We start from the raw sequence: 22,636 nt of genomic DNA on the forward strand, positions 1-22,636 counted from the left end.
TGCTTCAGCAACGCCGATCGGATTTTATTGTCCTCCATGACCTGCTGAGAAATCTCAGTCTGAGTTTGGAGTTGGGCTTGCATAGTTGTGAGCGTCTCAGCAAGCAAATTTGCGTTAGCGGATGATTTACCTGACGATTCCATTGTCCTGGTGTGATTTCGATATTCCTGATCGCCACTGTTGTGTATTGAGCGAGTGACAAGGAGAGAAGAAGTTTATTACAAGAGAGTGTAAGAAGTAATGAATTATAAAGAGAGGTCGCTTACGCGATAAGTTCATGATGACCCAAAGGTCACGTCTGTATAAAGTTCAGGTTTACGTTCCGTCCACAACACTTCTATTGATCTATAAAGATTTTCAGGTACTTTTTTCTATGCAAACAACAACCCATCAATTTTGTTCTAATTGCAGATGAATCGGTAAGAAAAATAGATGCAGGCTTTTTAATAAAGATTTTTTGAGGTTTTTACTTTAGATTTTCTAATAATTTAAACCGAAAAAATATTGTTTTTTTCCTCAGCTTCAGTGATCACCTGTTTTCATTGTAACTCGTTGTAAATCAATGAACAGAAAATTAAAAACTGAATGCCAGTAATGGAAAAATAAATAGAACAATTTTCAAACATTTTCCCTACTTTGACTGCTCCACCTTTAAGCACGTGTCCCTCCCAGGCCGCTGCAATGTTGTTGCGTAGTTTTCTATTAAAAACATTCAAACTAAAACTCAATTATTCATTGGCGTTGAAGGTTTTGGTTTCTCATCATGTTTTTTCCAACAGGTGAAATGATTATATGGCGGTTGAGACAATTCACTTCTCATTTCCACGGTGCAAAACCTAAGCCTAAATTTTCTTATTAATGTGTCTTTGGAGAAACTCTTCTTATGAATTTGAATCCTTTGCACCATCAATTTTACATCGTCTTGCGGTATTCGAATTGCCGATTCATCTACTCTCTGCTTATGTGGTTTTGTATAAAACCCCTTCTAGAATGGGCTCGGTCAAATGGATGATGTTTACGATGCATATATGGTTAGTGTACCCCAGGCTTCTGAATGAAATTTACATCACTCGAGAGGAGCATTTTGAACTACATAGAAAAAAGTAGATATTTTTGATAGCAAAAATTGTAATTTTGGGTATCCTTCGAATCAACCGAACAATTTTCAATTTAAAAATTGATTTTGCATGTGAGAAGTGAAAGTGATCACTCACATAAGTAAATCCCGTAGGCATATGTTTCTGCGGTACATGTAATATGTTCTCTGATCGGGGACACGTCAATGCAAACTTCCAGAACCTGACACTTTGTAATTGGAAAATGATTTGAAATTGCAGTTCCTGATAAACCTGATAAACTATAAATTGGATTCCTAAGTTTTAATCAGATTTTTTAACATTCTTGCTTCTTTCAATCAGAAAATGAGTATCCTCAATGGGGTAAATACTGAATCTCAAAATTGATATAAAGCAAAATTAAATAGAACTAAAATTTTTCAGCGGAGCCTACCTTGACCTATTCCTAAGTGCTCTTTCTACTCAGTTTTTCCTTCTCCCGGCGGCTGCTGGACATTCTCAAGGAGTCTATACTCACCTAGGAATGCCCGTAAGATGGCAAGCCTATATGTTCATTTCTGCAATTTGTCTTGCTGGTGTTTCGATTCTTGGATTTTTTGAAAACCGTTACGCTGCACTTGTAAAAGGACGCGGCGCTAGTTTAATTCAGGAAAAACAACGTTTGGCATATATTGGTGGACATTATATTTATGCATTCATTTTTATTCTGCCAATCACGTTTACACCGCCTGATCAGACATATGGAAAGCAATATGTAAAACAGGTATCTTTAATGCTTGAGGGTAATTTGTAAACGTCGGATTCCCGCACATTTTGGTACGGAAATTTCAAAGAAAAGGTTTTAAAAGTTTTTGAAGATAAAGTTTCATTACACTAATGAACATTTATTAAAGCTAGAATTTACTGAAATTGGTCAAATCTCGCTGCAAGTGCCAGCTTTCTTTTTACATGTAGAACCCTAAAATAAAATAGACCATTGAAACATATTTTGAAATAATTTTATTAAAAAATCTTTAACTATTTATAAGCAGCTTTCAGATGCTTCCGTGTCTGCCTCAAGAAATATTTGATCATCCGGATTTTTACGTGTACGCCATAGAAATCACTCTACTCACTTTCATTATCGGCTCTGCGGCATTTGTGATAACTGGTGAAGTTATATTTTATTTTACGAGAATTGTTGTATATTTGTCCAGCACAAAAGCTAAATCACAGAAAACGTATAAGCTTCAATTGCACTTTTTTATTTGTTTAACTATTCAAATTACAATTCCACTTTTAATAGTAATTGTTCCGATTGTTTATATTGTTTTTGCATTTGCAAATAGTCATTTTGATCAAAGTAAGTACACCTATATTTTCACACATTGGTTCACAAGATACAATTTCAGTTCTCAACAACATTTCGCTCAACATAATGGCTTTTCATGGACTCATTTCAAGTGCAGTTATGCTTACCATTCATAAACCTTATCGTAAAGCTGTTTTGAAAATGCTTGGTTTCACCTATATAAAAACGAAAGTCAATAGAAGCGCAGTACACATGGATGGAACATTTGTTGTTGTGAGTAACAATAGGTTTTAATGGTATGCTTGAAATTTTGTTGGGTATCTATTTAAAATAATCTTTTGAAAGTGAAAAGTTTTGAAATAAACTGTTATATCGTCTGTTTCACTGGGTACACCTGAGATGTTTTACATAGAAGTCGGGACAGTTGCCCAAAAGTTGCTGGTTGTCGAAAGATTAAGTGTTTGACAACAACAGAAAATGCCGGCTGCTAAAAATTTTGAGGTTCAGCACCTGCGACAACTACCGAAATCAGTTTCTAATATTTTTTGTTCTGAAAAACGCATTCAGAGATCCTAAAAGTAACGCATTTACTTGATCCACGGAAACACCAATGCCCCATCTAAAAAAAGAAAATAAAAATGTACGTCAAACTTGCTTCGCCGCTACTTCCAGAACTATAACGCAAATCTAATTTGTTCTTATTTCTTTGACACAACTTATTATTGAGAAAGAGAAGGTGGTGTAATGCTGTCACAATGTTATAATTCAAGCTCTATATAATTATCTTCCACGTGATTGAGGAAATAAATTCAAACATCAAGGTTGGCCTGTCGTGGTTCAGAGAACAAATTTTGATTGTTTTGTTCGGTCAAAAAGTATTATCCCAGAAAGCTTAAAAATTGGGGCAAATGTAACTTGGTTTTTTATTTGAAAACAATTGTACGACTTGTATTAACCAATATAAAAGGAAAAGCAGAAAATCTGCCCATTGTCGAATTTGTTTTTGCTAACTGAACTCAGACTTGAACCCACTTTTTCCGATTAACTCTTATGATTATAATAGTGTTAGGCTCTTATTCCAACAGATCGAAACACCAAGAAAACGGGTAATTCTGGAATGAAAAAAAAAACTTCAGACTATGAAAATGATCAGAATTAAATCATGAGTAACATAAAATACTGGGAATCCGGCTGGTCTGATTTCTTGGAACTCAATGTGTTCGTATCAATTTTATTTTAAAAATATACAAATAGTGAAGTTTGAAAGAAAACCCGTGCTGTTCTGGAAATAAATATTGTTATTTTTCAAGCAATCAACAAGCAAATTGTCAAAAAAGAATAATTAAATATTAGCTTAAAATAACACAATTAACGAAGTGAATTAATTGTAGTGGCTTTTGACCTCACAGCGCTCACGACCATGACTGTGGGCCGCGTTGAACTAATTTTTCTGCGAATTTCCGAATTGAAGATCAGTGTGAATATTCTGAATATTAATATTTTAAAAATTTAAATATTTTTAACGGGGATATACCCATCGAAACAATGAACTGATGACCATAAAATTGAAGAGAATATAAATGTGAATTGCTTTTCTGGGATAAGTCGTGGTCCCCATGTGAAACAGCAAACAATGACAAGAACAAATAAAGTTTGGCTGAGGGACTGGAATTTTCAATAAATATATTTTTTAGTTTATGAAAACAGTTTTTGTGAATACCTGCTTTAATAAACTCAACTCTTTCGAGTTTTTGTCGGATTTCGACCGCATTTTCACCACTTTCCCAATTGCAGTGAAATCCAAAAGTGTGCTGGTAATGGTTAGAGTGAAAACTTGATAAAAATCCCCATAAGTTCCATACAAACTACAAATTGCCCCACCGGAATATTGAAATGCTCGGTATTCTGCGTTGTAGTAATTCTGGCAGCCCACTGAAAAGATGACTTGGTTTTTTTAATTGATAATATGAAAACTTACAAATTTGAAAGAACAAAGTGATAAGTATAAACGAAAGTAAGTAGGTAGCCATAACAATTAGTTTGGTAAATGTTATACTGAACATTTTATGATAAAGAACTGGAGTAAATACTGCTAGAAATCTGTTTAATGATATTATAAAATGAAAATATGTCGAAGCATCATAGCATATCATCAAAAAGTACCCACATAGATGGGACCAATAGTCCAGGAATTCGTTTTGGCTGAAAATGTGTAGGAATACTGTAGACTGGAGTACTGTAGGGTTACTGTAGTTTTGAAAAAAATGAGTTTTTGTTTTTTGAAGGAATATCGATATGGGGTTTTTGGAGTGTCGTCGAGTAGCAAAAAACATTTCAGCGGGATTTTTTCAATTTTTCAAATAATTTTGGCGGGAAACTTAATTTTCTTTGAGAAACTACCGCACTACTATGTAGATATACGGAACTTCTATAAAATTCGAGACATTTCTGTAAGATTGCCCAAAAGGCAATTTAACTGGATTATATGTATACATTTTCAAATTAAATTTTTTTGGAAAAACCAAAAAAAATACCTATTCAATTTTGCCCGACATATTGTTTTATTCAAAAACTTACAAAAACACCATAGGAGTTGCGTAAAACAAGTATAAAGTTGAAAATACTCCATCGGCAATTGCCAAACCAACAGTTAAAATAGCAAATGGTTTTTGCAATTTTGTAACCTTTATCATTAATATTACGATCGCCCAATTTGTGAAAAACCCGCATGAAGAAAACTGAAAAAAATATTGCTAAGTTGGAGAAAAAAAGTTCGAATTTCAGCTCACCACAATCATAATTGCAGCAACTATTTTTTCCGAGATCATATTTCGAAACAGAAAACAAGTATCCTAGACCAATAGATATTTTGACCTCAATCCACTTCTATTTATTGGGTGGAGTCAGTGCCACACCTGCCATTTAACGAGTACCTGCAATGAACCGAGCTCTGAGTTGATTAAATAGAAGTGCATGACAGAGTGAGGTAGAGATGTTTTGATTTTTCAATCGGTTAAGGTTTGTATTGGAGATTTTTTCGTAGACATATTATTTAAGCTGTTAAAAAAAATTTAATAAAATTCATGTTGTTCAGAGAAAATTCCTAATGTACGTATTACTCATCGTTTATTATACCCCTAACAGAACAATTAACTACCACCCTTTCTTGTTTACGTGTAATCGTCTCCCCACACAGTTTAAATATTCTCTAGTTTTTTGTTTGGTTTCACACACAAGAAACAATTCAGAAAGAATTAAAAATGGATGTTTCAAAAATACTGTTTTATATATACTATAGATTTGGGAAGGATGCAAGTTTGAATTCCCTTCCAATTAATTTCCTTCCACTCATTTTTGAACCAATCAACTTGACACAGTTTATCTGATTGGCTCCAGAAGAGTGGGAGGAACGAATCACTGATTGGCCTTACTGTTTTCATTTTGGGGGAAATTCAAACTGGGAGTTCATTCATACTCAAATTTAAATTGGAAGTCTAATATGAAAATATTAAACTTCCGTGGTGATAAAAACAGAAATCCTTTTTGTGCTCCATATAATTAAAATTTAATAAACTAGCTGGCAAATAAGTGGCGCAATTACCAGATTTTTTGCTTTGATTTTTGCATTTTCTATTCATTTTTGGTTATCTTATAAAACTATACATTGATGTACAATTTATCTAAGGAAAAGGAACAAAACCATTGGAGCACGCACAAAGTACCATATTTACGATTTTTTTTGATTTTTTTCCACTTTGATGATTTTCTTGCAGCTTGTTCTTAGAAGATGGGAACAAATGTGACTTTGATCATGCAAATCATAAATTTAAAATGTACATATTTTTTCTTTACAAGCACATGTTCTGAACCAAAATTCATGATATAAAAATAACTCAGTTCCTAAAACCCTAGACAATGACAATTGGCTTGAGCATTACAATTCCACTAACAAAGACCTCTATTCTTAATCCAATGCAGCCGATTTCGATCTAACAACGTTGAATGCCAGTGGCTGGCCGCTTCTGGAACAGCTCCTTCGGATTTCTGGATTGAAAATCAATGTGAAAAACCTAAATTAGAACTTTTTGAGTATTTAGAATATTTACAATTACCCATCAAACATATGCACTGAAGACCAGAGAATAGAAGAGAAAATAAAGGTGTAATCAATGTCTGGAATAAAACGCGGACCCCAAGTAAAACTACAAACGATTGCAAGAACAAATAGAGTTTGGCTTATGGACTGAAATTATTATTTAAAACAATCTATAAAGATCAATATTACCTGTTTCAACAAGCTAAGTTCTTTTGAGTGCTTTTCTGTTTTTGAGCTAATTTTTAACACTTTTCCGATAGCTAAAAAGTCCAAAATAGTACTGGAAATAGTCAATGAAAAAACAAGATAAAAGTCTAAATAAGTTGCATAAAAACGACAAACGTCTCCTCCAGAATAACGAAATGCTCTTGTTTCTTGGTCATAAAAATTTTGACATCCCACTGCAACTCTCCCGTCAATTTTAGTTGACATTAAACTAACCTACAAATTTGAAAAAATAGTGTTATGATTGTAAGTGCGTAGGAATAAATTCCCATTACTATACAAAACGTGAACAAAACACTAAACATCATACGATAAAGCATTGGTTTATACACTGCTAGAATTCTGTTAAGGGATATCATGAAATGAAAAGTTGTTGAAGCACTGTAGCAAATCATAAGAACATATCCACAAACACTCGAATAATTTGATAAAATATCGCTCTCGCTGAATGGAATTTTTATTTTAACTGTTGGCCTCGCTGAATGAAAAAAAAAACTTGTTCAACTTACAAAAATACCATTGGAGTTGCATAGAATAAGTAGAGCGCGGAAAATGTTCCATCAGCAATCGCTAGACCAACAGTTAAAATTGCAAATGGTTTTTGCAACTTTGTAACTTTTATCATTATAATCACAATTGCCCAATTTATTGTAAATCCACAGAGGGAAAACTGAAGGTACATCAATTTGTTTGAGCTACAATAAAATCTTACCAAAAGCATAATTGCAGAGATTGTTGTCACGGAAATCATGATTGTAATTTGCAGCCAACAGGAAATGAAAAAGTTAATGTTATGAATGAGAGAGAAATATCTGGAAAAATTGAAACTTTCTTGTCAGGCTCGAGTCACCTGGGCCGGTGGCGTTCAGCTACAATACAAACATAGTTTCTTTCACATTTCGCATAGATACAATTTATTTTTAAAAAATCCGTTAGGCTATTAACTAAATGTTTTTATACCTAATTTTTTAAACTTTGAAATGTGTTTCAAAGTGAGTTCAAAACTAAAATTTCAAACTCTAGAGATCCCGGAAGCTAGGAAATCCCAGAAGCGAGGCAGCAACCACTGTAGCTCTATACAATCAAATCGAAAAAATGTTCGGGTCTGAAAACCAACTTATGTCATGCATGACAAATCATGTAAATTAAATTAGAGTCGAAATTTGTCGTTCTTACATGTCTACGTGTCTATGTGGTTCATTGATTCTTTTGATTTTCGATTAGCTAGAACGGTTCAAAAATTTAAACAAAATTAAAAGATAAATCTTATAAAAATAGATTGCTTATCGCTGTTTGCCCTTGAAAACTAGTTCTCATGTGCGAACCTTGCGTGAACAAGGTCATAGAGCAAACTCAAACAAGACCTCTCTTCTTTGCTTGCGCAATACTACAATTTATTCCTGTATTAGCTCGGAGTTTTTTAGTGACTCGATAGCTTACTTGAAGCTTTAGGCGAACGCTTTTGCGCGCGGCCGCAAGAGAGAGTCACATTTAGAAGAGGATCAGGAAATTAGGAACTGGAACCGGTTTACTGAGCAGCTGGAAAAGTCATATAAAAGAGAAGAACAGAGCTTCATTACCATCCGATTTCCTCGGTTCGAATCATTATTAAAATGCGCTTTACTTCACTTTCTATTGCGTTCCTTGCATGTGCCCTTGTGGTATCTGGAAGTGCAATCCGTGAAAAGAGACAGTGTGGATGTGCTCAGCCACAGCAGAGCCAATGCTCGTGCCAACAAGTTCAACAGACTCAGTCATGCTCGTGCCAATCTGCTCCAGTTCAACAACAATCCCCATCCTGCTCATGCGCTCAGCCACAACAAACTCAACAAGTTCAGGTACAGTTCATTAACATATTCGCAAACCATTAAATCAAAAATTTTAGGTTCAATCTACTCAATGCGCCCCAGCTTGCCAACAGAGCTGCCAACAGCAATGCCAGGCTTCTCCATCAGTGTCCCAGTGCCAGCCACAATGTCAGCAACAGTGCCAGGCTCAATGCACTCCAATGTACAACCCACCAACCACTACTACCACCACCCAAGCTCCAGTTGTCCAATACCAACAGTGCCAACCAGTATGCCAACAGCAATGTCAATCTACCTGTGTTCAACAACAACAACCAGCAGCTCAATGTCAGCCACAATGCCAACAACAATGCAATGTTGCCTGTGATTCCCCATCCACTACCACCCAGGCCCCACAAGTGATCCAAATCCAACTCGAGATCCAACAAGCTCAAGCTCAATGCCAACCACAGTGCCAGCAACAATGCCAATCTTCATGTGTCCAGCAACAGCAACAATCCAACCAGTGCGAGCCAGCTTGCAACACTCAATGCTCTGATATCTGCCAACAAACTGCTCAGGCTACCCAACAAGTCTACAACCAGAACATGAACCAGAACACCAACACTCAAATGTACAACCCATACAATACCAACACCAACCAGAACGCTAACTGCGCTCCAGCTTGCCAACCAGCCTGCGACAACTCCTGCACTTCCCAGCAGACTCAGCCAATGTACCAACCATACGACACCACCACTGAAGCTCCAGCTCAAGTCATCCAGATTGTTCTCCAGACTTCTGTTGCTCAATCATCCCAATGTGCCCCACAATGCGAACAATCCTGCCAACAGCAATGTGTTCAGCAACAACAGCCAGCTGCCCAGTGCCAAACTGCCTGCCAATCATCATGCTCTAACTCATGCCAAGCTGCTCAACCAGCAACTACTGCCTGCCAGCAGAGCCCACAACAGAGCTCCTGCTCTTGCCAAGCTAACTACTCTCCATGCGGAAATGGACAATGCTGCCGCAGAAAGTAATTTAATTGTTCCTGATTCTTGATTTTTGTATATACCGAAACAATTCAGTTTCAATAAACGCATAACTTTTTAAACCTTCTCGCTTTAAAAATCTGACGTGACATAAAAATAACCAGAATAAACCAGTTGTTTTCGAAACACAACATGTTTATTTAAAAACTGTTAGCGTCTCTTCTTCGACTACATTTTTAGAAAATCTCATAAACATTTGTTCAGTTGGCATTGATACAGGTTTACGTATGTTCTATCTATTTCTGTACTCATTGAAAAATGCTCTCATCAAAGAAATATTTATAGAAAAGTTAGATTTACAAGAATTTTCTAGCTCGCCAGCAGGAGTTTAGAAACTAGAGATTAAAAAAAAAAAGCTCACTGATGAAGTATTTTAAATTCAATTTAGTTTCAAATCGTTTAGGTTCACGACTTTACGTGTTTCACTACCACACTGTTCCTTCATTACGAAAAATGTAATACGACCTTAGAAGTTAAAATTTATTTTAGCTTACAATTAAAATTGCTACATACTTTTTCTGATAATACTTGCGAGTGATAACTTTATAGCGATATATCAAAAATGTTTTCCATTTTCATTAAAATTAGTTTTACTTTTTTAGACAATCTGGTATCTTGATATGCAATACTCGTTACATTATTATTTCAGGCATTCACTTTAATAATATTTCACTGTTTCCGATAGTAATGATTATGCTAGTTTGTGAACCACTTTTCATTATACAGTGAAAACTTTGAGATTCTGGAAGACACTTTTTAAAAAGTTATGCGTTTATTGAAACTGAATTGTTTCGGTATATACAAAAATCAAGAATCAGGAACAATTAAATTACTTTCTGCGGCAGCATTGTCCATTTCCGCATGGAGAGTAGTTAGCTTGGCAGGAGCAGGAGCTCTGTTGTGGGCTCTGTTGGCAGGCAGTAGTTGCTGGTTGAGCAGTTTGGCAGGAGTTAGAGCATGATGATTGGCAGGCAGTTTGGCACTGGGCAGCTGGCTGTTGTTGTTGAACACATTGCTGTTGGCAGGACTGTTCGCATTGTGGAGCACATTGGGATGATTGAGCAACAGAAGTCTGGAGAACAATCTGGATGACTTGAGCTGGAGCTTCAGTGGTGGTGTCGTATTGTTGGTACATTGGTTGAGTCTGCTGGGAAGTGCAGGAGTTGTCACAGGCTGGTTGGCAAGCTGGAGCGCAGTTAGCGTTCTGGCTGGTGTTGGTATTGTATGGGTTGTACATTTGGGTGTTGGTGTTCTGGTTCATGTTCTGGTTGTAGACTTGTTGGGTAGCCTGAGCAGTTTGTTGGCAGATATCAGAGCATTGAGTGTTGCAAGCTGGCTCGCACTGGTTGGACTGTTGCTGTTGCTGGACACATGAAGATTGGCATTGTTGCTGGCACTGTGGTTGGCATTGAGCTTGAGCTTGTTGGATCTCGAGTTGGATTTGGATCACTTGTGGTGCCTGGGTGGTAGTGGATGGGGAATCACAGGCAACATTGCATTGTTGTTGGCATTGTGGCTGACATTGAGCTGCTGGTTGTTGTTGTTGAACACAGGTAGATTGACATTGCTGTTGGCATACTGGTTGGCACTGTTGGTATTGGACAACTGGAGCTTGGGTGGTGGTAGTAGTGGTTGGTGGGTTGTACATTGGAGTGCATTGAGCCTGGCACTGTTGCTGACATTGTGGCTGGCACTGGGACACGGATGGAGAAGCCTGGCATTGCTGTTGGCAGCTCTGTTGGCAAGCTGGGGCGCATTGAGTAGATTGAACCTAAAATCATTAATTTAGTAGTGTTTGAAATAAATGCATAAAAGGTACCTGAACTTGTTGAGTTTGTTGTGGCTGAGCGCATGAGCAGGATGGGGATTGTTGTTGAACTGGAGCAGATTGGCACGAGCATGACTGAGTCTGTTGAACTTGTTGGCACGAGCATTGGCTCTGCTGTGGCTGAGCACATCCACACTGTCTCTTTTCACGGATCGCACTTCCAGATACCGCAAGGGCACATGCAAGGAAGGCAATGGCAAGTGAAGTAAAGCGCATTTTAGTAATGATTCGAACCGAGAAAATCGGATGATAATGAAGCTCTGTTCTTCTCTTTTATACTACTTTCCCATACCCCCACCCTCTGTACCAGACCTGAAACTTCTTGATTTCCGCTCTTCCGTTCACTTTTCGTCTATGTGTCTCTCATTCTCTTTCCGGCCAAACTGTTTGCCTTATAAAAAAGTGTTCGTGTAAAAAAAGGTGCGGTGAGCATTAGAATAAACTCTCTAATCAAACAAACGTGTGTCGAGGAAAAAGGTGAAAACTGGTATGTTGCAAATTGGAAACTTTAATTTTGGAATGTGATGTTCCTTGATCTACATTATGTTACGGAATCGTTTATCTGAAGTGAATTTTTAACGCTGTTTTGTTTTCTTAAAGTTTCGGAAATATTTTATTTTAGGTTTTATTCAGCTTGCGGCCTTCCTTCAAATCTATACTGCTATGGAAATTTTGAAATTATTGTATCTTTTTTTATTCTATCGGTGGCGAACTATACCTCTTTTTATTTAAAATTTACAAATGACTGGTTATGAAGTTGAGACAAGTGAGCGTTTAGTTTCTAACTGACAACTTGTTATATCGTGCTGCAATTTGACAGCTTGGGAAGAATGTAGACAACAAATGTGTTATTTGCCAAATTTGAGAAAATACGTGTTCTAGAAAAATAATTTTCGATTTGAAAAATACTTAAATTATTTTGAAATTTTAGTTTCTCATTTTAATTTGGTTGAACATAATTTGTTATCCTCTCTTGTTCTTATTTGTATGCAATTTCTGAAATTTGAAATTTGGAAAGTTTAAACGTAATGCAACTTTAATAAATACGCTATCAAATTATTTCCCGGAAGATTAATATGTTTATCAGGTTGATAGGGCGTTCGATGAATATGACACAAAAAATGTTTAGTTGTATCTGCTAGAAACTGTTTCAGAAGATATTTGTCAGTCTCATTATTTGTTAAACTCGAAATTTCTCTGATTACTGTAGAACCTTTCAACAGTAAACTCGTATAAGCTTGTATGAACGAATTAAACTCGTTTTAAAAATAGTATCGTGAAAGTGTTCACCATATCTCTCCAGCTGATCGGCGTAACTTTTTGATCTATTCGTAATATTTGTTTGCCCCGTCGGCAATTGTGCAAAGATCATTTTCCCACCCGAAAAGAGGCTCTTCACGCTTACGAGCTGTTTCTGCGCCCACTCCAACTGATCAAAACTAGAGAACAATAGATTAATCATCACGTTTTCTGATTTCTGTTTATTCGATTACGTGTAAAGTATGTATATCATTAATTTGAAGAACAAAACATTCGAATTAGATTGGTACAGGTCTATCAACATTTTTTTGTCTATTATTGTATACTGTAGAATAATTGAAAATGATTTATTTATCATATAGTCAAAGAAAAAATGGTGTTCGAAATATACAAAAAAGATTTTGAGCAACAATGGACTATTGATACCCATAAATCTTCGATCGATCGATTCGGTCTTTCTTACTTTCTGCGGCAGCATTGTCCATTTCCGCATGGAGAGTAGTTAGCTTGGCAGGAGCAGGAGCTCTGTTGTGGGCTCTGTTGGCAGGCAGTAGTTGCTGGTTGAGCAGTTTGGCAGGAGTTAGAGCATGATGATTGGCAGGCAGTTTGGCACTGAGCAGCTGGCTGTTGTTGCTGAACACATTGCTGTTGGCAGGACTGTTCGCATTGTGGAGCACATTGGGATGATTGAGCAACAGAAGTCTGGAGAACAATCTGGATGACTTGAGCTGGAGCTTCAGTGGTGGTGTCGTATGGTTGGTACATTGGTTGAGTCTGCTGGGATGTGCAGGAGTTGTCACAAGCTGGTTGGCAAGCTGGAGCGCAGTTGGCAGATCCTTGGTTGTTGTATGGATCGTACATTGGAGCGGCAGTGGTTTGCTGGACTTGGTAAGTTGGCTGGGCTTGTTGGTACACTGGCTGGGCCTGTTGGGATGTGCAGGAGTTGTCGCAGGCTGGTTGGCAAGCTGGAGCGCAGTTAGCGTTCTGGTTGGTGTTGGTATTGTATGGGTTGTACATTTGGGTGTTGGTGTTCTGGTTCATGTTCTGGTTGTAGACTTGTTGGGTAGCCTGAGCAGTTTGTTGGCAGATATCAGAACATTGAGTGTTGCAGGCTGGCTCACATTGGGTCGATGGCTGTTGTTGCTGGACACATGAGGACTGGCATTGTTGCTGGCACTGTGGTTGGCATTGAGCTTGAGCTTGTTGGATCTCAAGTTGAATTTGAATCACTTGTGGGGCCTGGGTGGTGGTGGATGGGGAATCACAGGCAACATTGCATTGTTGTTGGCATTGTGGCTGACATTGAGCTGCTGGTTGTTGTTGTTGAACACAGGTAGATTGACATTGCTGTTGGCATACTGGTTGGCACTGTTGGTATTGGACAACTGGAGCTTGGGTGGTGGTAGTAGTGGTTGGTGGGTTGTACATTGGAGTGCATTGAGCCTGGCACTGTTGCTGACATTGTGGCTGGCACTGGGACACTGATGGAGAAGCCTGGCATTGCTGTTGGCAGCTCTGTTGGCAAGCTGGGGCGCATTGAGTAGATTGAACCTAAAATTTTTGATTTAATGGTTTGCGAATATGTTAATGAACTGTACCTGAACTTGTTGAGTTTGTTGTGGCTGAGCGCATGAGCAGGATGGGGATTGTTGTTGAACTGGAGCAGATTGGCACGAGCATGACTGAGTCTGTTGAACTTGTTGGCACGAGCATTGGCTCTGCTGTGGCTGAGCACATCCACACTGTCTCTTTTCACGGATTACACTTCCAGATACCACAAGGGCACATGCAAGGAAGGCAATGGCAAGTGAAGTAAAGCGCATTTTAGTAATGATTCGAACAGAGGAAATCGGATGGTTAAACTATCTTGCAGACTCACTTTTATATACTGATTTCTAACTCTTTTTCATTTTCCGCCCTCTTTCCGCCGAGCAAACATTCCAAAGCGTTGGTAAAAAACTTCCGTTCAACTGGTGCATGTGCATCGAAACTTTTAAAACACTTGAGTAAACGGAAAATCGTCTGGCATTCGTTTGGAATCTGCCTAGTTTGCGTTAATAATGGCCTCAATACGCGCAAAAGAATTGTGATTCAAATATTAATAACCTGCACAATTTTAGTCGTGATTATTGTGCTTTGAAGTATGCACTGTTCGTCTGTGGGTATATTTTTTAAAGGTAGAGTAGCGCCAGCGAGAAAACTAGAGCACATGTTATTGTAAGGTTACTAGAAGGAAGTGTTTTTTTTTGAAAAAGTATAGACATTGACGTCTCTCAATGTTTTCTTTAATATTAATTAAAATTGTTTTTCATTTTGAAAGTTTTAAAATCAAATTTCTACGTGGCAAAGCGCGTACTCCGATTACCGTATATTTCTGGAAAAAATTCTGAAAATGGTTGTGACAAAAATATACTATTGTAAAATTTAATGGCACACAGTTATCAAATGTATGACAATAACATCAAATAAAATACGCAATAGGATTCAAATATGTGAAAACAAAAAAATCATAACCAAAAACCAACAGCTAATTAGCACTGGTATTTTGCTAATTAGCAATACTCAGCGTAGCTATGTATGACTCAATCTTGTCTCAGTTATTCTGACTGATGTTCGAAAAAAAAGCGACTATTTACTTGTCATATTTCAATTTATTCAATCAAGTGGTCTTACATTTTCAAATTAATATAATTTGTTTGAACCACCTGGCATCGACAACATTTTGAATGAGTTCATATATGAAATGTCATATATGAACATGTCATATATGAAATGTTCAGTCTAAGGCCATGGCTCAACAAGACATGTCGTTTTGTAGTCAAATTGAGGTTTTTTATCCAAATATTCAAACATCAACGGCCCTGTTTCTATGTCGGATTGCTGATGGATTGGGGTTTGTTTTATTCGTTTTTAATATTCATTTGTGTTTTGGAATGTGCCGAAATTACCAAATTTCAAAGAGAAAATTATCATAAAATTTTAACGTTTCGATCGCTGTACAGTTTGGTATATTGAGACTATTTTCTGTCTTTTTCAAAAAAAAACTCACAGATACGATTCCGCCTTTGATTGGTTCAAGATAAAGTTGTAGAGACAAACGTTTTTTTTTTTTTGGAATAACCGGAAAACCCAAAAAAAGGGTGAAATTTAAAAAGATTTATTTCAGAGCTTATTACAACACAGTATTCGAAAATGAATCTCGAGTAGCAGCTGTGAGCTTTTCAATAAACCTATTCCATTTTATAATTCTCACCAGAAAACCGATGATAAACTCATCTGTCAACATCATTATGGCTGCAATTGCATTTTTCGATATTTGCACTTTATTATATGAAATGCAACTAATTGTTCAATCCATTATTTTTCTATACACCCATTGTTTCCAATCAGGCTCATATGCATGGGTTCTTTTTAACTTAGTGCTGGAAGCTCTGAGAGATTATTCACGACGTTGTTCCACTTGGCTCTGCTTATCAATAGCTTTACTTAGAATTCTTGTCATGAAAAATCCTCTTAATCAAAAGTATATGAGGCTGGTTAACCCTATTGGAGCGTTTTATGCAATATCTATAATGGTTTTAGTTAACGTTCCTATCACTGTGTTTAATTTGATGAAATATACAATTAAGGGAATCATACGAAAAAGCTTATGCTTTCCAAATGGAAGAGTAACATATTATATGGATTTTGTCGAAGCGTTTACAAATAATGATGGGGCTCTTCTTAAAGTCGCTACGACAAGCAATGCAATTATGACGAATGTACTAATTTTCTTTTCTTTCTCGAGTTTTTTAAAAGATTACAAATTTTAATTTTCAGATTATTCCATGCTTTGTATATCCTATTTTCACACTTTTTCTTGTGTCAGAACTCAAAAAAGTGAATAAAAATAGACAAAGCCTATCATCTACGAAGAACTCGACCGAATCACAGAAGACAACTCGTTTAGTTCTACTCCTCACGGCAATGTTTTTCATTGCCGAGTTTCCACTTGGCGTGAGCACGTTTCTGACTTATTTGTTTTATGACATTCAAGGAATATTGTAAGTTAAGTCGAAAATTACTATTTTGGTAGTATATCATTTCAGTGTAATTATACGTTTCTGTGAGTTTTTGTTCAGCGTGATTCTCTATGCGAATTTTTCAAGTCATTTTATCATTTGTTTGTTAATGTCCTCTCAATATAGAGAATGCGCTATGAAATTTATTTTTTGTGGATTTTCTCCCAAAAAAGCTTTGACCAGACTGACGACAACTCAGAATAACTCCCGGAGATGGGCTACGGCTACAACAAAACTATCATAATGTATTGGACCGACTGTTCAATAACCCATAAATAAAAAAATCGTAGAAAATTTCTGAAACAATTGTGAAAGTGCACTTACTACCAAATTATTTCAGCGTCTCTGCAAATGTCTATATATTTTATTTTATTCGGCAAAATTGCCGTGCGTAACAAACTTTGAAAATGTGATATTTTTGCTGTGTTTGAAGTTCCAGGTGGTGTGTCTGCTTAAACATAAAAATAACATCAAAAAATTTGTGTTCTTTCACTACATTTTTGGGGACAAAATCAATACTTTTGGTCAAAATTGCATTGTCAAATTTTGGTGTGCGCGGCAAATTTCGAAATTTGCCGAGCTCGGCAAGTTCGGCAAGTTCGGCAAATCGACTTTATCATTTGTTTGTTAATGTCTTCTCAGTATAGAGAATGCGTTATGAATTTGGTTCTTTGTGGATGTTCTCCCAAAAAAACTTTGCCCAGACTGGCTTTAATGCAGAACGACTCTCAAAAATGGGCGACTACAACAAGACTAACGTGATTTGATGGAACGATCCGACTTTTGAATAACCCAAATGTGTAATAAAATTTCTTAAAAAATCCAAGAGGTACGAATATGTATATTTCATGTTTTGTATTCTCTGTCGTCTCTCGAATTTTATTTTTGTGTATAAATGAAATAAAAAAGAGACCAATAGGTTTAGCGCGTGCGAACGACTGGTTTTTTGATGATCAGTCAGAATAAACAAAACAATACCAATTTCAACGGCTAGAAAAATAATTAGGTAAGCGCCACCCTGAAAAAGATCAGAAAAAAACTAGAAAAAGTTTTTCAAGTGTCCAAAGAAAAAACAAAAAATACAAATTCGTTTGGTCTATTTAGCTTGATGTCGAATGGGTTGTAACTCGTTATAAAAACTGACAATGGCATGAAAATGTGTTCACCCACTTCAGTTAACTTTTTATTAATTACGATGTAAATCAAATCAAAAATCAGGATTAATCAATTGAATTTTTTTGCTAACTCAAAGCTTCTTTCTCTTTATTTAAAAAAAAACAGTGTTCTTTTAGATATATAAATATTCATATTAGGTAGCATTTAGTGCACTTGATCAGTTACATTTTTTTCGTCAAGAAACAATATACATATGATATATGTGTCATTCATTTTTCCACGGGCATTGTTGAACTAACGTGCGACAATGGAACAAGTTTCGACGTTTGTCTAGACCGATTTTTTGAGCAGAATGGTCTGAGAATCTGATTCCGAACACCTCTGAAAATGATTTTATGTGATGCAACCGGAAACTTTGATTGGGTTACTTGTTTGTAGAGACAAGAAGGATGAAGTTCAGATGGGAAAATAAAATCCAGACACAGTTAAGTGATGCCAGAGTGTAGTTGGTCATTTTGAACCAGGATTCTGAAATATGATTTAATTATTTTGATTTTGATTTTTATTTTTCCAATTTCCCACAAGCTTTCTGCTTTTAATAGAAAGACTAAAGATCCTTTTTGGCCATTTTCACACACCTGCATTGTGCCAAAATGTGATCAGTAGAGCCATGTACGTCGTGAGAATGGTCGCCTGAACAAGGATTCCTACTTCCGTACGAAAGGATGACGATGAGGATCGAGAGATTCTACGCTTCTGAAACTTCTTTTGAAATTCAGAAAATTATGGTTGAACTCACTTTGTAAATACTATAAATGATGAGAATGTACGAAATGAAGCTCAGTGCAAGCGTTGGAAAACATAAAACCAGCTCAAGACTAGCAAACAAATCCGCATATTTAACTTTCATATCATAGGCCCAATTTGGTCCAGTGAGTTCGAAATTTTGAGTGATACATCCAACAATCCAAACTGTAAATATGTAGATAGATCCTATCACGAGAGAAATCTGAATAACACTTTACATTTCATGAACAGATTTTTGAACTTACTATCATCCAAACCGACCACTTTGTAGCTTTAATTTTGAAGAAGGCAATTCCAATACGAGTACTCGCAAGTATTGCCATTATGACAAAAGTGGCAAGCCAAAGCGTGTTGGCAGTACAACCAATAATCTGGAAATCTGTTTATGATCCAGTTGTTTAAAAAAATAACGATAAAACTCAAAGCTTACTCTGACAAAGAATTGGGCCTTTTCGGCAACAACTGGAAAGATTAAGAAGATTCCAGTTAAAAAGTGACAGAATGATTGAGAAACATCACAGTAATTGAGGAGATTCAAGAGTTTGTAAGATATATTTTCTTTGAGATCACCTCTAGAATGGAGAGCCTTAAAATTGAGGTCATTTGTTTTTTAACTGGAAGAGAGGAAAACTCACATGAATAAGCAGTGCATATGCTGGAAAAACTACAACTGTAAGAATTACATAGAGAACTCCAATTGCAAGAAGTTCAGGGTCCGAGTTGAATACAGAAGATGTGTTGTGAGTAGGCATAACTTGGATGGCGACTGAAAATGAGTGATATCAGTTTATTAGATCGTGTTGCCAAGTGTCTCGTGACTTGGATCAAAAGTATATGATAAATAAGGGGAACAAAAGAAAAATCCCACGCTGGAAGAGTACGGACTACTTTTTAGACTTTGGTCTGAAATCTGAAAAAAAGAGTTTTCTAAATTTCAGAACTAGTGAAGATGTTGCGGCAAAAATTTTTCATTGGGAACATTTTCAAAACCCCCCTTTTCCCATCGTTTTTCAAAAAAAAACAATGTTTCAAAATTTGTATAGAAATACAACAAAATATTTGTACTTTTTGAAAATACTTCTCTTTGCAATAAAAAGTTTTGAAAAATTGCTGAGAAACTGACTCAAATATCAATGTCGATTGGCATATTGATTAGAATATCATTGGAATATTGGAATATTGGAATATCGATTGGCACATTCACTTGGCACATTGCGACTTTGAGTCAGATTTCGAGCAACTTTATAAAACTTTCAATAGACAGAAAAGGTATTTTCATGAAGTATTTTTTCCACATAAGTTCACATCTAGAGCTAAATTATGTATGCTGCAGATTATTTAACTTTGAATCAAAAAAAGGATGACTAGAAAATAATTTCAAATTGCAAGTTTTCTCAACCAAAAAGGTCATCTTAAATATAGACACATCTCGGCTGTATTTTGTGTTGAAACACAAAAAAATGTGCGCCTTGAAAAAGTACGGTAGTTTCAAACGAAATCGTACGGTACTTCCAAGCCGAAAATTCCGCAGCAACGGGAGTTTGAAATTACAGTATTCTTTATACTGGCGCTCATCTTTTTACACTCATTAAATAAGTCAATTTGAGACCAATTACCACAATAATGGAAAAATTTCGCATCTGGGTAATAACATCTGTTGAATTGAAAAGTTTTCTCTCAAACATGCATGACAATGTTACTTCATTGACTTGAATATTATTTCGTGTTTCATGAATTTAAGTTTCAACTGTATAATGACAACATTATTTTTTACGTGTAGAATTCAGTTTTGCCCTGAAGCAGATGTAATTAAAAATTTTACTTCCTTTTCTCTAATATCCAGCTTCCAGACAGAGTTATGAAAAACATCAGTCATAATTTCGAAATTCTATCTTTTTCTTATCATTAAAAAAAAATCCGTAGAATATTCATTATTCGGATTTAATTTTATAAAAATGTGTGAAATATAATTTTGAAGAAAAATTGTTTAAAATAGTAAAACTGTCTTTATTAAAAAATGTTGAATATTTATATCATTGAGATTGTGCACACTGTCACAAAAAAATGTTAGTTAAAAGTTTCATTTTTCAATAGGAGTTGTGGAGCTGAGATGAGTCAATGGGCCGAGCCGTGATGTTTGTGCAAAACGGCTTTTGGAGCAGAATGGCTTGAGAATTTGTTTTCGGACACCCCTGAAACAGATTCATGATTTTACAATTTGAGATTACTGTAAATTTCAACTTGTTAGTAGCAATGAGAAGAAACGAGTTGAGATGAGAAAACAGGATCCATGCACAGTTAAGGGTTGCCAACGTGAAGTTATTCATTTGGAACCAGGATTCTGAGAAAAAGGTTTTTTTAAACACTTTTAACGTTTTTACGGTATTAAAATAAATGTAATACTGTTAAAATCATGAATCTAGATGCATTTCTGAATTTTTTTCTCAAGTCTATTCATTCCACTTTTTCATTAAAAACCTTTCACCTAAAAATATGACTCCTTTCATTATTTCCTCAAATCCCAGACACAGACAAGAATTTTTACACACACCTGCGTTGTGCCATAGAGTTATCAAAAGAGCCATGTATGTCGTGAGAACCGTCGCCTGAATCAAAATTCCGATTTCTGTCCGAAGAGACGATGACGAAGACTGGGCTAATTTTCGTTTCTAAAATATTTCATTAAAACGTTTCCAAAAAGTTTGGAAAACCTTGTAAATGCTGTAGATGATAAGGATGTAAGAGCAGAAGCTGAGAGCAAGAGTTGGAAAGCATAACACCAACTCGAGCTCAGCAAAGAGGCCCGCAAACTTCACTTCCATGTCGTATGACCAAGCTGGTCCTATGAGTTGGAAGTTTTGAGTGATACATCCAACTATCCATACCAGAAAGATATACACAGATCCAATGATGAGGCATATCTAAAAATAATTTTTGATGGAATACTCTCAAGACATTATGTCTTACTATCATCCAAATTGTCCATTTTGTAGGTTTTATTTTAAAGAAAGCAATTCCAATTCGAGTACTCGCAAGTATTGCCATTATCACAAACGTGGCAAGCCAGAGGGTGTTAGCAGTACAGCCAAAGATCTTCAAAAAAAACTTTTTTCAGCATGTCTTTTTTGTCAAAACAAAAAAAACCTACCCTAACAATGTACTGAATGTTTTCTGTAATAAATGGGAAAATGAGGAAAAGCCCGGTAAAGAAATGACACACAGCTTGAGAAACATCACAATAATTGAGTAAATTCAATAGTTTGTAAGATATATTTTCTCGAAGATCACTTCTGGAGTGTAAAGCCTGGAAATGCTTATTCAAAAATTGAGTATAGAACAGAAGTGCACGGGAATTTTGTCATTTTTGGAAGAATTGCCAGGGTACTCAAAGTTTGATAAGTTTTGAAAATTTTAAAGCGGGCATATACTTTTGGTGAAAACTTTAATTTTACAAGCTCGTCATGCACTAAATATCGATTTTATGAACCTGTTCTCTGTGGAAAAGAATAAAAAATTAAGGTAGAATTTGTGAAGTTTCGAAATGTGCATTTTCCCTAGACTTGCCCCCTTTCCCCTTTTCTCTACTTTGACATCCAATATCTCGGTTTCCTTTGGTTTTATCAAAAATTTGTCTGACATTTGTCTGACATGACATTTGTTTGACTGACAAAATATGTACGTGCAAAATATTTCTCTTCATTTTTACAATAAACTTTTTTTTATATAACTTGAGACAATCGAGATATACGCCGTCAAAATAGAGCAATAGCGGTGCAAGTCTAGAAGGGAAAATACGGTAGATTTGAAAAAAGCTGAAATCAAATTTTTTGGAAATTTCAAATTGCACGCACCCCTATTATACATCAAAACAGGCTTACATGAATTATGAGAAAATATACTGGAAATATGATTGCTGGAAGTAAAGAGTAAACTGTCCCAATAATTAACAGCTCTCGATCAGGATTTATTGCGAACAAATTGTTAGAAGTCATATTGTTGAGCGATACTGAATTCTGAAATGTCTAGACTATTGTTGC

At 36.0% G+C, this 22,636-nt stretch overlaps 9 protein-coding genes and 1 non-coding gene across 10 annotated transcripts; 4 read left to right on the plus strand and 6 right to left on the minus strand.

The window, feature by feature from the left end:
- Positions 1-858: 858 nt before the first annotated feature.
- srh-130 (Serpentine Receptor, class H) lies at positions 859-2,746 on the plus strand (the record flags this gene model as incomplete). Its single annotated transcript, NM_071978.2, has 4 exons — positions 859-1,031; positions 1,500-1,839; positions 2,115-2,418; positions 2,468-2,746. The coding sequence occupies 4 exons, from the start codon at positions 859-861 to the stop codon at positions 2,659-2,661; spliced, it is 1,011 nt and encodes a 336-aa protein (NP_504379.1). The 3' UTR covers positions 2,662-2,746.
- Positions 2,747-3,584: 838 nt separating this feature from the next.
- On the minus strand, positions 3,585-5,295 carry srx-38 (G-protein coupled receptors family 1 profile domain-containing protein). Its single transcript, NM_071979.3, has 6 exons — positions 5,157-5,295; positions 4,945-5,105; positions 4,346-4,569; positions 4,088-4,299; positions 3,902-4,032; positions 3,585-3,853 (listed from the first exon to the last, which is right to left on the minus strand). The coding sequence occupies exons 1-6, from the start codon at positions 5,193-5,195 to the stop codon at positions 3,736-3,738; spliced, it is 885 nt and encodes a 294-aa protein (NP_504380.2). The 5' UTR covers positions 5,196-5,295; the 3' UTR covers positions 3,585-3,735.
- A 1,036-nt stretch (positions 5,296-6,331) lies between these two features.
- Positions 6,332-7,439, minus strand: srx-39 (G-protein coupled receptors family 1 profile domain-containing protein; the record flags this gene model as incomplete). Its single annotated transcript, NM_071980.2, has 6 exons — positions 6,332-6,437; positions 6,480-6,610; positions 6,653-6,864; positions 6,909-7,132; positions 7,198-7,358; positions 7,401-7,439. The coding sequence occupies 6 exons, from the start codon at positions 7,437-7,439 to the stop codon at positions 6,332-6,334; spliced, it is 873 nt and encodes a 290-aa protein (NP_504381.2).
- An 841-nt stretch (positions 7,440-8,280) lies between these two features.
- abu-15 (Activated in Blocked Unfolded protein response) lies at positions 8,281-9,586 on the plus strand. The gene is made up of 2 exons (NM_071981.6): positions 8,281-8,526; positions 8,574-9,586. The coding sequence occupies exons 1-2, from the start codon at positions 8,302-8,304 to the stop codon at positions 9,513-9,515; spliced, it is 1,167 nt and encodes a 388-aa protein (NP_504382.1). The 5' UTR covers positions 8,281-8,301; the 3' UTR covers positions 9,516-9,586.
- A 712-nt stretch (positions 9,587-10,298) lies between these two features.
- Positions 10,299-10,445, plus strand: C03A7.15. The gene has a single exon (NR_068726.1). It is a non-coding gene; the product is annotated as an Unclassified non-coding RNA C03A7.15 (non-coding RNA).
- On the minus strand, positions 10,357-11,571 carry abu-6 (Activated in Blocked Unfolded protein response; the record flags this gene model as incomplete). Its single annotated transcript, NM_071982.6, has 2 exons — positions 10,357-11,298; positions 11,347-11,571. The coding sequence occupies 2 exons, from the start codon at positions 11,569-11,571 to the stop codon at positions 10,357-10,359; spliced, it is 1,167 nt and encodes a 388-aa protein (NP_504383.1).
- A 1,377-nt stretch (positions 11,572-12,948) lies between these two features.
- On the minus strand, positions 12,949-14,461 carry abu-7 (Activated in Blocked Unfolded protein response). Its single transcript, NM_071983.2, has 2 exons — positions 14,214-14,461; positions 12,949-14,166 (listed from the first exon to the last, which is right to left on the minus strand). Exons 1-2 carry the CDS (start codon positions 14,436-14,438, stop codon positions 13,075-13,077), a joined length of 1,317 nt encoding a protein of 438 aa, NP_504384.1. The 5' UTR covers positions 14,439-14,461; the 3' UTR covers positions 12,949-13,074.
- Positions 14,462-15,404: 943 nt separating this feature from the next.
- On the plus strand, positions 15,405-16,920 carry srw-140 (G-protein coupled receptors family 1 profile domain-containing protein; the record flags this gene model as incomplete). The annotated part of the gene is made up of 4 exons (NM_071984.2): positions 15,405-15,508; positions 15,782-16,376; positions 16,435-16,658; positions 16,704-16,920. The coding sequence occupies 4 exons, from the start codon at positions 15,405-15,407 to the stop codon at positions 16,918-16,920; spliced, it is 1,140 nt and encodes a 379-aa protein (NP_504385.2).
- Positions 16,921-17,957: 1,037 nt separating this feature from the next.
- On the minus strand, positions 17,958-19,365 carry srt-64 (Serpentine Receptor, class T). The gene is made up of 7 exons (NM_071985.7): positions 19,235-19,365; positions 19,030-19,185; positions 18,845-18,970; positions 18,592-18,801; positions 18,431-18,548; positions 18,221-18,320; positions 17,958-18,173 (listed from the first exon to the last, which is right to left on the minus strand). Exons 1-7 carry the CDS (start codon positions 19,349-19,351, stop codon positions 18,062-18,064), a joined length of 939 nt encoding a protein of 312 aa, NP_504386.2. The 5' UTR covers positions 19,352-19,365; the 3' UTR covers positions 17,958-18,061.
- Positions 19,366-20,592: 1,227 nt separating this feature from the next.
- On the minus strand, positions 20,593-22,612 carry srt-65 (Serpentine Receptor, class T). The gene is made up of 6 exons (NM_071986.4): positions 22,478-22,612; positions 21,748-21,903; positions 21,567-21,692; positions 21,311-21,520; positions 21,151-21,268; positions 20,593-20,791 (listed from the first exon to the last, which is right to left on the minus strand). The coding sequence occupies exons 1-6, from the start codon at positions 22,589-22,591 to the stop codon at positions 20,715-20,717; spliced, it is 801 nt and encodes a 266-aa protein (NP_504387.2). The 5' UTR covers positions 22,592-22,612; the 3' UTR covers positions 20,593-20,714.
- Positions 22,613-22,636: the final 24 nt, after the last annotated feature.

The sequence above is a fragment of the Caenorhabditis elegans genome, chromosome V, assembly GCF_000002985.6.
Source record: "Caenorhabditis elegans chromosome V".
Classification (NCBI taxonomy): Eukaryota; Metazoa; Nematoda; class Chromadorea; order Rhabditida; family Rhabditidae; genus Caenorhabditis; species Caenorhabditis elegans.

Coding starts and splice junctions, on each gene's coding strand:
- srx-38 (NM_071979.3), bottom strand. CDS start 5,195: ATGATCTCGGAAAAAATAGTTGCTGCAATTATGATTGTG. Junction 4,300..4,345: donor CACTTTGTTCTTTCAAATTT/GTAAGTTTTCAT, acceptor TCATCTTTTCAG/TGGGCTGCCAGAATTACTAC. Junction 3,854..3,901: donor TCAGTTCATTGTTTCGATGG/GTATATCCCCGT, acceptor ATTAATATTCAG/AATATTCACACTGATCTTCA.
- abu-15 (NM_071981.6), top strand. CDS start 8,302: ATGCGCTTTACTTCACTTTCTATTGCGTTCCTTGCATGTGCCCTTGTG. Junction 8,527..8,573: donor AACAAACTCAACAAGTTCAG/GTACAGTTCATT, acceptor CAAAAATTTTAG/GTTCAATCTACTCAATGCGC.
- abu-7 (NM_071983.2), bottom strand. CDS start 14,438: ATGCGCTTTACTTCACTTGCCATTGCCTTCCTTGCATGTGCCCTTGTG. Junction 14,167..14,213: donor AACAAACTCAACAAGTTCAG/GTACAGTTCATT, acceptor CAAAAATTTTAG/GTTCAATCTACTCAATGCGC.
- srt-64 (NM_071985.7), bottom strand. CDS start 19,351: ATGCCTACTCACAACACATCTTCTGTATTCAACTCGGACCCTGAACTT. Junction 18,321..18,430: donor CACATTTTGGCACAATGCAG/GTGTGTGAAAAT, acceptor ATCATATTTCAG/AATCCTGGTTCAAAATGACC. Junction 18,174..18,220: donor CTTCTTGTCTCTACAAACAA/GTAACCCAATCA, acceptor AATCATTTTCAG/AGGTGTTCGGAATCAGATTC.
- srt-65 (NM_071986.4), bottom strand. CDS start 22,591: ATGACTTCTAACAATTTGTTCGCAATAAATCCTGATCGAGAGCTGTTA. Junction 21,904..22,477: donor TATATTTTCTCATAATTCAT/GTAAGCCTGTTT, acceptor AAGCATTTCCAG/GCTTTACACTCCAGAAGTGA. Junction 21,269..21,310: donor TCATCTACAGCATTTACAAG/GTTTTCCAAACT, acceptor GAAATATTTTAG/AAACGAAAATTAGCCCAGTC.